This window comes from Epargyreus clarus, unplaced genomic scaffold (genome assembly GCF_041222505.1).
Source record: "Epargyreus clarus isolate Ecla_fem2 unplaced genomic scaffold, WU_Ecla_fem_2.2 ptg000001l, whole genome shotgun sequence".
NCBI classification, from domain to species: Eukaryota; Metazoa; Arthropoda; class Insecta; order Lepidoptera; family Hesperiidae; genus Epargyreus; species Epargyreus clarus.
The window spans coordinates 10,183,383-10,197,242 of NW_027332209.1; the positions used below are offsets into that span (position 1 = coordinate 10,183,383).

The 13,860-nt window shown below is 33.7% G+C and overlaps 1 protein-coding gene across 1 annotated transcript; it reads right to left on the reverse strand.

Annotated features, from left to right (window-relative positions):
• Positions 1-869: 869 nt before the first annotated feature.
• On the reverse strand, positions 870-12,625 carry LOC140745456 (protein regulator of cytokinesis 1). The gene is made up of 14 exons (XM_073077357.1): positions 12,404-12,625; positions 11,348-11,547; positions 10,421-10,541; positions 9,861-10,090; positions 9,502-9,650; positions 8,336-8,503; positions 7,834-8,006; positions 7,437-7,584; positions 6,685-6,813; positions 6,006-6,142; positions 4,735-4,842; positions 3,376-3,517; positions 2,867-3,004; positions 870-2,359 (listed from the first exon to the last, which is right to left on the reverse strand). Exons 1-14 carry the CDS (start codon positions 12,436-12,438, stop codon positions 1,928-1,930), a joined length of 2,310 nt encoding a protein of 769 aa, XP_072933458.1. The 5' UTR covers positions 12,439-12,625; the 3' UTR covers positions 870-1,927.
• Positions 12,626-13,860: the final 1,235 nt, after the last annotated feature.

A 13,860-nucleotide genomic window follows, 5' to 3' on the forward strand; every position in this document is an offset into this window, starting at 1 on the left:
AAATGTAACTATATTATTAGTAGGAACTACGGGTAGAGGGATAGATTCAAGCTACTCTAAGAAAGAAGATGAGTTCCTAGATATTGCCTTCGCATAATCTAGGCATATTGAAATTGAACATCATCTGTTCGTATAATTTTGAAGAGAAAGTACATACTAAAAAGACATACTTAATCAATTTATAACTCATAGTAATACAGAATTATTAATGTGTTCTGTGGTACGGGTATGACACGGTGTAAATGTGGTATGGCATACTTACTTGAAGCATTGCAACCTATAACAATGCATTGTTATAGACATTAGGACTACTACTTCCTTGGAGTCATTACATAGCTATTGCTCATAGTGAGCAATAGCCATGTAACATGAGTTGAACTGTATGTGGACGACTTGGATCTTTTACTGCTGAGTTACGTAAAACTTACATCAATCCCCCAATATCTACATCGCCAAACAATTTAGCATGCGAACTATCCAATAATAATTTTACATAATCTTTATCTCCATCTACTGCTCTTCTAAATCTTCTCCCACTCGGACCGACTTCAAAATCGAAAAATATCGACATTTTCTGAAATCTGTTTTATAAACAATGTGAGAATGTAATCTCATTGGTCATGAAAACAACTAAGTTACTAAAATGAACTATTACTTATTACTACTAATTTACTTATAGCGGGTACTAGACGGCAAAATAGTAAATAAGATTTATAAACTTCATACTTTGGTATTTATAATTAAGCTTCGAAAAGACTTTTTCGTGATAGTCCGATATTACCTTGTGTCCGAAGTAACCGCGCAATATACGCTAAAAGTACAGTAAAACCGTTACTGATGGGAGATAAATTAAATAAATAAAACATGGGTTACTTTAAAATATGCAGAATATATTACAACCATAATTTACACAATAAAATTAATACACAATAATCATTATAAGCAAAATCAATATTCAATTACTTTAACGTGCGATATTGCTATGATAATTTCAAAGTAACGACACATTCTTTACTTTTCAAATACTGATCAGTATTAAGTACGTCCCACCAGAGGAAAGCATTTTAAAGCTGCCGATACTAATTTTAATGCAGTGCTTTTGAATCTATTATTGTCCCGACCCCCACAGTTTGTAAAAATAGGGACCATAGAGTCCAGGTAATAACGAAAGGGCCCCTTCGCAGTTTTTAAACTGTACTTTACTATGTTAAAAATACATTTTGAGTTATTTAATTTTCTTGTTATTTTTTTGAAATTGCTTTATTTCCTATTTCTTAACTGAAACTCCGCAACTGAAAGTGTTAGAGGCTTTGCAACCAGCCAGGGGGTCGCGCCTCACACTTTGAAAAACACTTTTAATGGAACATTTTTTTCAGTTGTGCAATTCCTTACAGTTAGTATTGTACTGAATTTAAGAAAATATTATTGCGATAATTAAATTCAAAATTCTTGTAGTCGCTACTTCTAATACATAATAAAATAATGTCAAATATTCCAATTAAAATTATAACTTCACTTCAAACCTAAAATCTTCAAAATCCTACACTACGCAAAAACTAACATTAATAATAATTAAAAAACTCTTCAAGTAGCAATAAACTAAATTATCCATTATCTCATCCATTCAATACTAAATTAAAAACTCACTTTAAAATTGTAGAGATTCATATGCAATTCTGTTGAAAACCTCAAAACATCATAAATAGAAGATTAAAAAATTACAAATGAAACAAAGTATAGTCAGGTTTAACGGAAACATTGTACAAATAAAGTCAAAATAATAAATTACAATTGATTTTCACTAAAAAGAAAATCGTTTCTAGGTCATTAATGTTTACGCGTCATAGTACGAATATGTCTTATGTGGGTGAAAATATACTCGAGAGGACATAAAAGTACTATACCACTTAAACATAAAATGGCTGACTCAAATGAGTGGTGGTAAATTCTTTGCTCGAACTAATTGTGAGTGGGACTTAGACCGACTGACGTTGGTTGGTGTGGTTTTGAGCGGCATGTTCGTGACTGTGTTCTGTCTCTGTAGGTTCACTTTGTTTGCGCTGAGCGGCGCTCGTGGGGTAGCAAAACCATCGTTATTCAGCTTTAAGGCCGACCGCGTGAGTCTTGTAGGTGTACACAATAGATTACTCTTAGGTGTCATTGGTAAATTAAGGTGCTGGATATTCTCTTTCCCGATCTTAGGCGTTAGAGGTGCTGGGGTCCTCGAAGTTTTTTTTGGGGTGTCGTTGGATCCTTTCTTCTCGTTGATGGTCTGACGTACGATGCTAGATATATTGATCTCGGGTGGTTTCGTGTTTGCCATTGAACTGCGACTGATTTGTTTTTCGTTTATCCCATCCTGAAAAGTAAAGGATTATAATAAAAAATATAATAAGGTCGCTTTGCAGCCTATAAATTTATGACTTGTATGTATAAAAATTGATATTTTACTATTTTATATTAGTAACATATTCATTTGTATCAATGCAAGAATAATGTTCAATATTTGGCAGTTCAATAGTAATAAGATAATGATGAATTTCGAAGTATGAATTTCGACTTGATCCTGATATTGAATCATAGGTGATCTTGCCTGTAACTTTTATTGATAAAAATATCTTAACAAATTATAATTCATTATAATGATCCGTGCAAAATTAGCAAAGTTTGTGAATGGAATGTTATATTTTTTTAACATGCCTACAGATGTAGATCATCTATGCTACTAGATTATCTGCTTACACTAGACAAGAGTGATGTTTTTTTTGCATTTTATTTTCGGATTTCACCATCCACGCGCACTTGATAAATTCACCTGTGTGTTATGAATTTCCCTATACCAGCAATGTGTATAGCAGTGTTGTACCTTGAAGTCGGTGTAAGTGGTGAGCATGGTGGTCTCCATGAGCGGGTCCTTTTGTACGTGGCAGTCCTCCTGCGACCCCGCGGTGGAACGGGTGACATTGGTCGTTGCTCTACCACCGCTGCGGCGCCGACCCAATGACTGGACATATCAAATAAATATTTCGCTAATACAGTGCTAATAAACATTCATTTAGTCGTCATTATAATACATTTTAGTTATATCTATACATTTTATTCGGTCATATATAAAAATTCATTGGTACTTGATTTCATTGAAACATAAAAAAAGAAATAAAATATCTAGAAAATCAGAATACGGGAATAAATAAAGAAACTTGACTAAAAATGACAGTTCTGAAGAAGTATAATTTTGCTATATGTAGCTTGGTTTAAACGCTGTATTTTAGCAAAAAAATATTGTCTTACAACAAGTATCTTTCATTTTGTTTAGATAAAATTATACTTCATACAACCAGATATCTTTTTCGGTATAAGTTCAACACTACATACCGTACGCTTGTGTTTCAAAATGCTGCCATTGACAGTAGCTTTAGGAGTTTTCTTCTGATCAGACCCATAATCCAGCCTCCTCTTCGCGTGTTCAGCCTTACATTCCGTTACAGCCCGCGCCACCAAACGACCACTTATACGCCTGGAAAAATACATTAAGACATCTTAGATGAAAAATAGATATTTTATTTCTGGATTGAAAACATTAAGGTGGCAGTATATTGTATACACAAAAACAACTAAATTTAATCTACCTACAATATGTACAATGTATATAGCTATGTACAAATAGTACCTATAGTACGAACATTATATGTACTTATTTTGAAAATAGTAACTTTATATTGAACCAAAGCTGAAAAGTACCTATACTATTTACGTCTAACCATAATCATATACCTACAAAAATCTATAATTATCAAATACATCAGCGCCAACGTAATCTTCTTTCGTTGCACGCCATATTACCGCTACGTGGTTTACATCGATCGACAACTAATTACGTTACATAATTCCATCGTTCATACAATAAATGCTACAATTATGCTGTCTACTACAATTTTGCTATTAAATAATTGTATTATTATGTAATCTTATATTGAACAATACTTCTCATTCCCTCTACTTCAATTATTCGCATTACTCGACACTAATCGAAAGAACTTGCCCCAAATAGTGACGTGATGTAACTCCCACTTCATCACATGTAATTCTCACTTCATCAAATTCACAGACGTGCACTGGAAACGCAAGAAGGAATGAAAAATATTGACTGGCTTCAATCTAAAATAATGACAAGTATTTTATGTGTGTAGTATATTAGCTAACGTTATGTGATGTCTACAAAAAAATGGCGCTTCAAACTCTAATTAATTACTTTAATAAAAGTTTAAGGAACCAGTAAGACAGGTTGGTTTCAGTTATTAAATGTAATGAAGAATGTTTTTCACTCAAGATTGACTACATTTGACGTGTTTTAAAAACCGACATTGTAAAGTAAATGAAACCTGTATTTATTTTATACTGCAATATAGTGCATATCTTCAGCTTAGTACTGCATTGTTTAATTCTATGAATGTCCTAATAAGCAACTGTGATATTCCCTACTCAGTTCACGAACACGCAAAAAAATGTATTGCCCATTTTGTAGAGGCCTATATCCAGCACCAAACTTATTTTTAAATGAACAGGCTCTACCACACAGACATACACCAACAATAATTACATGTCTGTAAGTCCTGTATTAGGCATCCTTCAGACCCAAACTCGCAAATGGCTATAATGTTAGACTTGAACCTTAATCCTTCTCATTCTGAGAAAACTTGTGCTTAGTCAGAGCAGTCTACGATATTTACTCACCTCTTAACAGTAGAGATAGCGGATCTCTTCAAGGCGGACAGATTGGACACGAGCGTGGAGGCGGCTTTCGTGGCGCTGCCGGTGATCAGCTGGCGCTTGGACGGCGGCCTACAAGTCAAACGACCTGCTTACACTCAATGCCACTATACTATGAAGCGATATAAGCGGTGTGGAGAAGTCAAGAGGAATAGGAATTAAAATGTTAAACATGCATAACAACATGGTTGAATTGATTTGATGTAGTATAGTCCGTGCCAAAATGCAAGTCCGCTCTGAAGTTGTTGCGAGCAGGTTTAGTCATACAATTTGCTATGGCGACGCGATTCATTCCTATATTCAGAGCGGACTAGCAGCTTTACGCGGACTGGATTTGGTACCTATTTATCCAAATATATTTGCAAATCAAATTTATGTGGGAGAGCATAAAATATTTATGGACAATAGAAAATTTATAGCAGACTATTAAAAATAAGGAAATGAAGGATTAATGCTCATAGAAAAGAAGATAAAACCAGCGATACAAGCTGCAATATTGTAATATGTAATACATAAATACAATAACTTTTAATTAATTTCAGATTTCTTGATTTTAGGACTTTTTATCATAATGAAAACGTTTATAACAAGTAGATGCGCGTTTCCCAAGATTAGACTTAAATTGGAAAGGAAAGTGTGTCTTGCATTAAGTTATTTCATTTCGTTTATTATTTGATTATAGCAGTTGCTGCATGCATCATGTTTGTGATGAGGAGGATGTATCAATTTGATAGGAATATAAAGAAGCGTAATTGACGATTCACAAATGTCCTGTGTAGGTCTATACAAAAATGCAGCCATGCAACATATACAGCTGGTATAATAAATTATGATTTGGACTCTTCAATACACAAATTGATTAACTCCACAAGTCACAAAAGAACAGATACATTTTTAATGATAAATTTTAGCTATACTTTCTTAGTAATTTTAGTCATCTAAAACGACATCTCTATCTTTTTACTCCATTCTACAATATTCTTTTTTAATTTATATTAAAAGGGAAATTTGAAAAATAATGCACATTATTTCATCACATATCTCCTACCTTTACCTACCTTTTGTTCTATGGAGTTAATCGATTTGTGTATTGAAGAGTCCAAATCATAATTTATTATTATTTATTTATTTATTTATTTATTCTTTATTGACCAAAACAAAGTTGTGGTGCAAAAGGCGGACTTAATGCTAAATAGTATTTTCTCCCAATTGATGTGACTGGTAGTGTATCTCACCTGTTCCGCTCGGCGGTGGCGGCGAGGCCGGCGGCGGTGCGGTTGCGCTTGCCGAGCGGCGACGTGGCCAGCGCGCGCAGCGACTGCGCCGTCGGCGTCAGCGCCTGCTTGCGCGCCGACAGCTTGTTGTGCCGCTCCTGGGGAACGAGGATAATGCTGTAGTGTATGTGGATAGGTGAGACAAATCTCGACTTGTGGCGCTCCTGGGTACCGACCGTGATATTACTGTAGTGTATGTGGTTAAGTGAGACGAATCTCGGCTCGTGACGCTCCTGGGTAACGACCGTGATATTAATGCAGTGTATGTGGGTAGATCGGTATTTGTCGTGGTATTGCGTTAGCGAACCAAATAGTATAGTTATTTAGTCGATAACAGTACAATTACACTACTCATTTTATACAAATTATTGTATTATAATATTGTATACTTTAATTAGCAATTCATTTACTTTGCATTAATTATTTTTAATCCCTTCATACATTTATGAAACCTGATATATTTTTGTATAATAAAATTGATTTATGAACACTAAATAACTATTGGACCTCATTATAAATAATTTATTAATAAGAATATGTTGATTTTCTTTCATCCACAGCAACATTAAAAACTCCTTTATTATTATTATTATGTCATTGCAAATTCTTTATATTAAAGTTACACATTTAATATACTCACAGCTTTCCTGATCTCCCACTCATCCTGCATGAGCTGAAGCAGTGGCTTCCCATCAACAGTAAATGTTGTACCAGTCTTCGCTTCAAGCTCCATAACATGGTCACGTATTTGAGCTTCTATTTTCGGTAACTATATAAATAAAACAGATTATTAGTTTAGAGCTTATATTCTTATAAATTTATTAATAATAGTCAAAAGTATGAATATGATACGTAGAAAATGTAAGGTATGAAATCACCTATATAATGGTGCTGCCAATCTCTAAAAAATAAATGTTTCAATTTGCTTCCAAAATGGTGTGGCGACATTCCACATTTCCACACGATTCTGATCCACCCTATCGTAATTTTCTAAACATCTGTGCAAGAAATAAAATCTCCAAAGTGACAGGCATTATCATCTATAACTATACCATTATACTCGTTAATGTTTCAGCTTATATCTCTTTACCATTACATACATCATACCCTGATATGGCCGCGCCAAACTTCTAGTCCTCTCTGAAGTTGTTGCGCGCAGGTGTAGTGCCAATGCGGTCGAACACAACTACAAACATATACTCCGTAGCAACGACACGTAGTAAGGACACACTAACGCAGCTATGTTTCCGTGGGCGACACCGGGCAGCGGAGGGTGCCGGGGGTCACCACGCTTATATTTACAAGTTGCTGTTGCGACGCGACTCGTTTCTATATTCCGATCGGACTAGCAGTTTTACGCGGACTATACCATACCAAGATATTGTTACTTACATTACTAGCAATAGATTTCCTCTCCTTCTCCTCTCGCAGTAACTGTCCACCGCGGTTGTGGTAGCGGCCCGGCTCCGTCGCGCGACCTTCCAGCTCAGTCATCTTCAGCCAGAGGTTCTTGCGGGTTACGATCAATTCGAATATATGCCTGGAGATAAAACATACACATAAGCTATTATATCCTTAATAAATATAATATACCAAAGGCAGCAATAGACATTTTAAGAAATAAGTTCTTCATATGAAGTGGGTAATATAGCCTCCATGTTTTTTTTTTTTTCACCTAGCCTTCATGAATAAAATCTTTGTAGTCAATATATTGTTAAAGTATACCTAGGAGTATATCTTTATAGGGGGCTCTTGAAACCTGCATCTTCCTAAATAAAGACCAACTCACTTATGCTCATTGTAGAACTTAGTAATCTTCTCCAAGTATAACTCATGCAGTGTTAGAGTGTCCTCAGTAAAGATGTCCTGATAGTAATGCACGAACTCCTCGCGCTCGCTGTTCGAGTACATGACATTATCCCACATCAGCTTTATCTTTGTGCGGACATTCGCTACAAATACCTGTGAATATTTAAACATAAATTTATTATGGTAAATGAGAACAATGGAGGCCATATTCTTAAACGCAGGCTAATTAACATTATCTTTAGATAACTAAGCGAGTTCAGACTTTTATGTATTATTGAAAACTGTCAAGTTTATGATAGATTTTATAACAATTGTTTCTTTTACCATCAAAAAAATTCTAATTACAAGATGTGACCTACCCATTTCAAGATGAGCAACCTTAACGCAAAATTTGTGGCAACTGGGTGGAATATGGTCTAAGCCTTTCCCACTGATGCCCAGAAGTGGTATGAAAACATTAAAAATAAATTCCATGTACATACCTGTATTTTTTGACGTTTAATCTGATCACATCTCTTGATCTCCTCCTTAATAGCCATTTCAGTCTGAGGATGGCAGCCTGGATGAGCTTGCAGGAAGTTTTCACGGTAAATCATATCCTCCTCCAAACAATCCCATAGCTTGGATAGACGTTCGCGTAACTCTAGTACCTAAAAATATTTTTTTATATAATAAACAACAATTCATATTGTATATGTGTGAGCTGCATTCAACACCAGCCTTTATGGGTGTCATCCAATGTTATTACTACTAAGATGATGACAATGACAATGGTGTAAGTGAAAGTGGTTGAACTGATTAAAGTTGAACTCCACAGGCCTTACCATCATGCATGCCTGTTTTTAATAATAGTAATGTTAAGTGATACTGTTATAAAACAATAAATATAGTTTATGAAACACGCTTTTATGATAAAATCAACTAAAAAGCATAATATAATATTCAAATTCAAATTCAAATTCAAATCTCATTTATTCAACATTGATTCATATAGAATACTTTTTGAAAGTCAACAAACTACCACCGCTTCGGAAGGTATTTCGCTATGGAGAAGAAGCGGCGCAAGAAACTCCATACGTGTGCATATTTGCATCTTTTAAAGAGTAAACTAAATAATATACAATTTTACATAGTGGTACATATAATTAATTTTTGATGTTGGAGCTGGAGTTGTCATACCATACGGATTTATCATTTAAGTACTGATTTACATTATAATAAGCTTTTTTACATAAAGTTAATTTTATAGTAGATTTAAACCTTTTCTCGGATAGATCGATAATGTCTTTTGGTATTTTATTATAGAAACGAATACAGTTCCCCATAAAAGAATTACACACCTTGCTTAATCTAAATTGAGGTATGGCCAATTTATCTTTATTTCTAGTATTATGACTGTGCCTATTATAATTTTTTTCCAAAGAAGAATAATTTTTGCGAGCATATAAGATATTTTCATAAATATATTGACTAGGCACTGTCAAAATATTTATAGATTTAAACAGTTCTCGTAAGGACTCACGGGGGCGAAGACTATAAATGGCTCTAATTCAATCTAGGAATCAATTAAGGAACAGTAGATACATACATACAACCCAAGCTAATAAAAGCGTGTTAAAAAGTGTGTATTATGGATATTGAATCTTACCCTATTGTTTGTTTGTTCATATCTCTCTTGTAAATCCTGGTGCAACTTTGCAAGACGGTCCATGTTTAGATCGGTCACTTTGAAGTCTACAGACAGTGAAGATACCACAACATGTTCAAACTTATTCTGTGGCTTGATTTGAAGCTTGTCTGTAAAAGAAGATCACAATATAGCAAAAGAAATTAAATTAGTTATATTACAAGATCAAGTATAGCCAACCAAAAAAAATGTTTGTACAATTATGTTGCTTAGCTAAGTAGAAGGAACTACTAACACCACCTTTTTAAACCAGGTAATCTTGTTCATATAATCTTGTTAGCAGATTATCTAGAAATTTCTCACTATGTAATGTAACTTACCCATAATATCCTTTACTTCAACTTGAGTGTTCAAGAATATTTCTGCTCTCTTATCCCTCTCTGCCTGCAGCACTTCTAGATGGTTCTTCAGTTTATCCAATTCCTCCTCAGCTGGTAATGGCACCTCTTGCAACTCTTGAATGGTAACACCCAGCTTCTCTGTTAGATCCCTTTGCCATTCAAGCAGCCTATCCATTTTCATGCGACGCTGCTCCATCTGTTCTCTGTACCTGTAACAGAAATAATTTACAACAACTTTCTTTAGGCACTACTTCATCAGTTTTATATTTTTATATATATGAATAAGTGAATATACTTAATTATAATATGATGCTGTGTAATGGTAAAAGCAACTAAACTTAATATCACTGACATGAAATATGAAATAAAATCAATTTGACAGAATGATTATAAAATTGATGTTCATGTTTAATCAAGATTCTTTGAGTACCTATGTAAGTCTATCACCATATACAAATAATTTCTTTATGTTTAGTTAATAATTTGCTATTAAAGAAACATACATTAAAACTAACAAGTTAGATACATTGGAGGCTTACCCAGCAATCTGATCTTCTAGTTCTCTCTTGTAATCAACCAACATCATATCTTCCTTGAAATCCAATATTGTTATGTCCACAGACAGACATCTGCTTAATTCTTCGGTTTCCTCTTTTAATTCTGTTATTAAACCAATGAGAAATGTTATTATTGTCTATTTTAAATTATTTTAATAAAAGGAATTATCAACAGAATCATCAAGAAGAATTATCAAGAATTATCAAGAAATGCATAAATGTACAAATAATAAAAGGAATTTTAGGACCATAAAATACATAATAGGTGAAGAGTGAAAGGCATTTAATGCAAGATGACTAATAAAGTTTCCAACATTATATACCTACTTAAAAATAATTTGAGATTAGATTCACTAATTAACATTAGAAAGTACCTTAATTAATCATCTTAATGCATCAAGTTCACCTAATGTCAAGTGGTGACTGCAGTCAATTGACCTCTATAAATAACCATGAATAGATCCATGACATTTACTCATAAATTTACCATATCAACTTACACCTCAGAAATAGATATGCCTTATAATGAAAACTACTTACAGGACTTCAATAGTTTTTAAGTTCTTACACATATTAATCAGGTTGCAGTATTAACATAATTACAGGTAAAAAATTACATTTAGGATCATTCATATTATTATAAAAGGAGCATGAGGACCACCTGACGATAAGTGGCTACCCATGATAATCAACTCTAGATGCGTTTAAAGTCCTACCTAAGTTTGGCCACATATGCATTGCATCGAGGACAAGGTTGGAACACCTCACATAGACATGTTTCCCTTACCACAACCTTCAATCCAGAGCAACCCTTAATGCTAAGCAGAAATAGGCATCAAATCTTTGAAATTTCTTATTTCTATTTCACAGAAAATATATAATTAATATTCATAACAAACAGAGTCTTACTGTCTACTTGTCCTTGCATTGTTTTCAACTTCTGCCTGGTTTCCGAGATGACATCCCTGTGCAGTTCCTTTTCGATCTGCACCAGTTTAGTGATGTTGTTCACTTTAGTGGCATTGTCTACGCCGAGGTGAGACCAGTTCAGCCACAACTCCTCCATCATGTGCCGAACATTCTGAGATATTTCTTGTAGGACCTCATTGCTGAAAAAAGGGATTACAGTCATACATCACAGAAACAAAATAATAGATATACTCATTTTCAGGTACCGGTAAAAAAAAACTAAAGCTGTATCATAAATCGCAATCTTATAAGCACAATAACACTTTTAGCTTATGTTACAGGTTTAAAACAATTATGTATTTGCTAAATAAAATAATTTCAGTGTCCAGACAGTTAAATTTAAAATGGCGCCAATATCAAGGAAGGAATTACATATTTATTCTGGGTCAAGTATTGGTTTACTTGTCTGTGTATCCATGTCTACATCCCAAAGAATCCTACATGGAGAGTTTGTGTGAATAAATCTATGCCTCATACCATTTTGGATTTTGAAAAAACTAAACAAACTATACCACAAATACAAGGTATTACTAGTGCTGCCAATAGATACTTATAATTTACTGATTGTAGTAGCAGCAACTGTCTGTAATATTAAATAGCAGCAATAGCAAATAGCAGCAAAAGGTTTATACCAACACATCAATGCTAATTTTGTTGAGGATCTCACCAGTAATTTTGAAATAACGAATCATAAAATCTGAATACCATTGTCAGATAAACTGTAAACCCTTTATACTGCGGGTCAGTAATATAAAAGATGTTTTTAGATATAACACATTATACCTACTATTTTTTAATACAAAACGGTAGTAACATATGGTATATTTAATAACGGAAATAAGGGCGTTAGTTTGTTTGTTTTCCAAAGCGAAGTGAGAGAAATTTAAACAAGTTTAAACAAAATACAAATTTAACCGACAGTTATATACAATTTTATTTCCCCGTATTCATCAAAATTAAGCGTGTTAGGTGATCATTATAAATGGCATTACTTACAATAGCTTACTAACGTCTTCTGTTATAGTTATCATTTTCTTTAGTTACGCAATTCTTGACGCGTAATTATATCTATTCACTTTAAAACAACACTAAAACACACACTTCAATCACTTTTTGCTTCAATTATTCAAATAAACCAATAAATTGTAATTTACAACGACACGACTTGAAAAGGAAACATGAACAATCTATGCATGAACGTTTGATTTGAAGTTTTTAAATTTCAACGTTACAAAACAAAATGTCGAACGCTTGACTGTGATTGGCTAATAACAAAATAGGCGAGATCGTTCGGAAAGTTTGTATATTTACGAAAGTTGTATATTTTTCACATTGTATTTTTTATAATAGTCTTTTTTACTTTATATTTACAAATAATATAGTATAATTTATGGTAACTTATTCATAACAGTACTTAACTAAATAAAATCATAGAATAGTAGTCTGATTACTTGGTTGTACGATCATTGTTCATTAACTTCATTGGCGTGTCATGTTTGCCAGTTGATTTTTTAAAGCGATTCATAGACAAAACACACAAAACCTAGGTCGTTCGCACATTTTTATTTTATTATTTTAAATCACTTATCGTTATTTTAGAGTAAGTATATGATATTATTCTTATTATGATTTATTTATGGTTATGAAATTAGACGATTGATAATGTGTTTATTCAAGTGTACTATAATATCAGTTACAATGTCGAAGTTTTACCTAACATTATAGTCCGTAATTTAGTAAGCCCGCTCCACATTCTCGCGAGAACGCGAGGAAAACAGGATTAGTATCGGCTCGACATTAACTTTTTTACACTCCACAAAAACACGAGAAACGCGAATGTGGTGCCGATACGAATCGAGTTTTTTCACGTTCTCGCGAAATTCTTGCGAGAATGTGGAGCGGACTTAAGAATGATGAAAATATACTTTATATCACGGCGTGCGTAAATGGACGTTTTACGCACGCTTCGCGTGCGCAAAACCCCCATTTCCGACCCCGTAATATAAAATTTTATACAACACGCGGACGAAAAATGTTTTTCTGACTCGTGTGATTGCAGTCCTCGCCTGCGGCTCGGCCTGCAAACTCACACTTGTCAGAAAAAAATTTTTCGTCCTCGTATTGTAATGTACTATTTTCATTCAGTACGTAGGTATGATAACTGTATAAATAAGGCATTATTTCTACAGTTATATCCAAAAAGTATAGTAATTTATATAGAGTTACATAAATCTACTCCATAAATAGATAAAGAGTAGGACTGCAATAAAATATATTGAAAAAAGTTTTCACTTTATTTAGTTTTCTATCAAATCATGCGAAAGTAGCTAATTAGAGACCTATAAAAGTTTTATAATATTACATAATCTATCGACAGCTTTCCACTAGCTTACTGTTTCTGCAAACTTGCCTTCTTATACCTTGACTAATGAGTCCTGCATTTAAATTGTGAA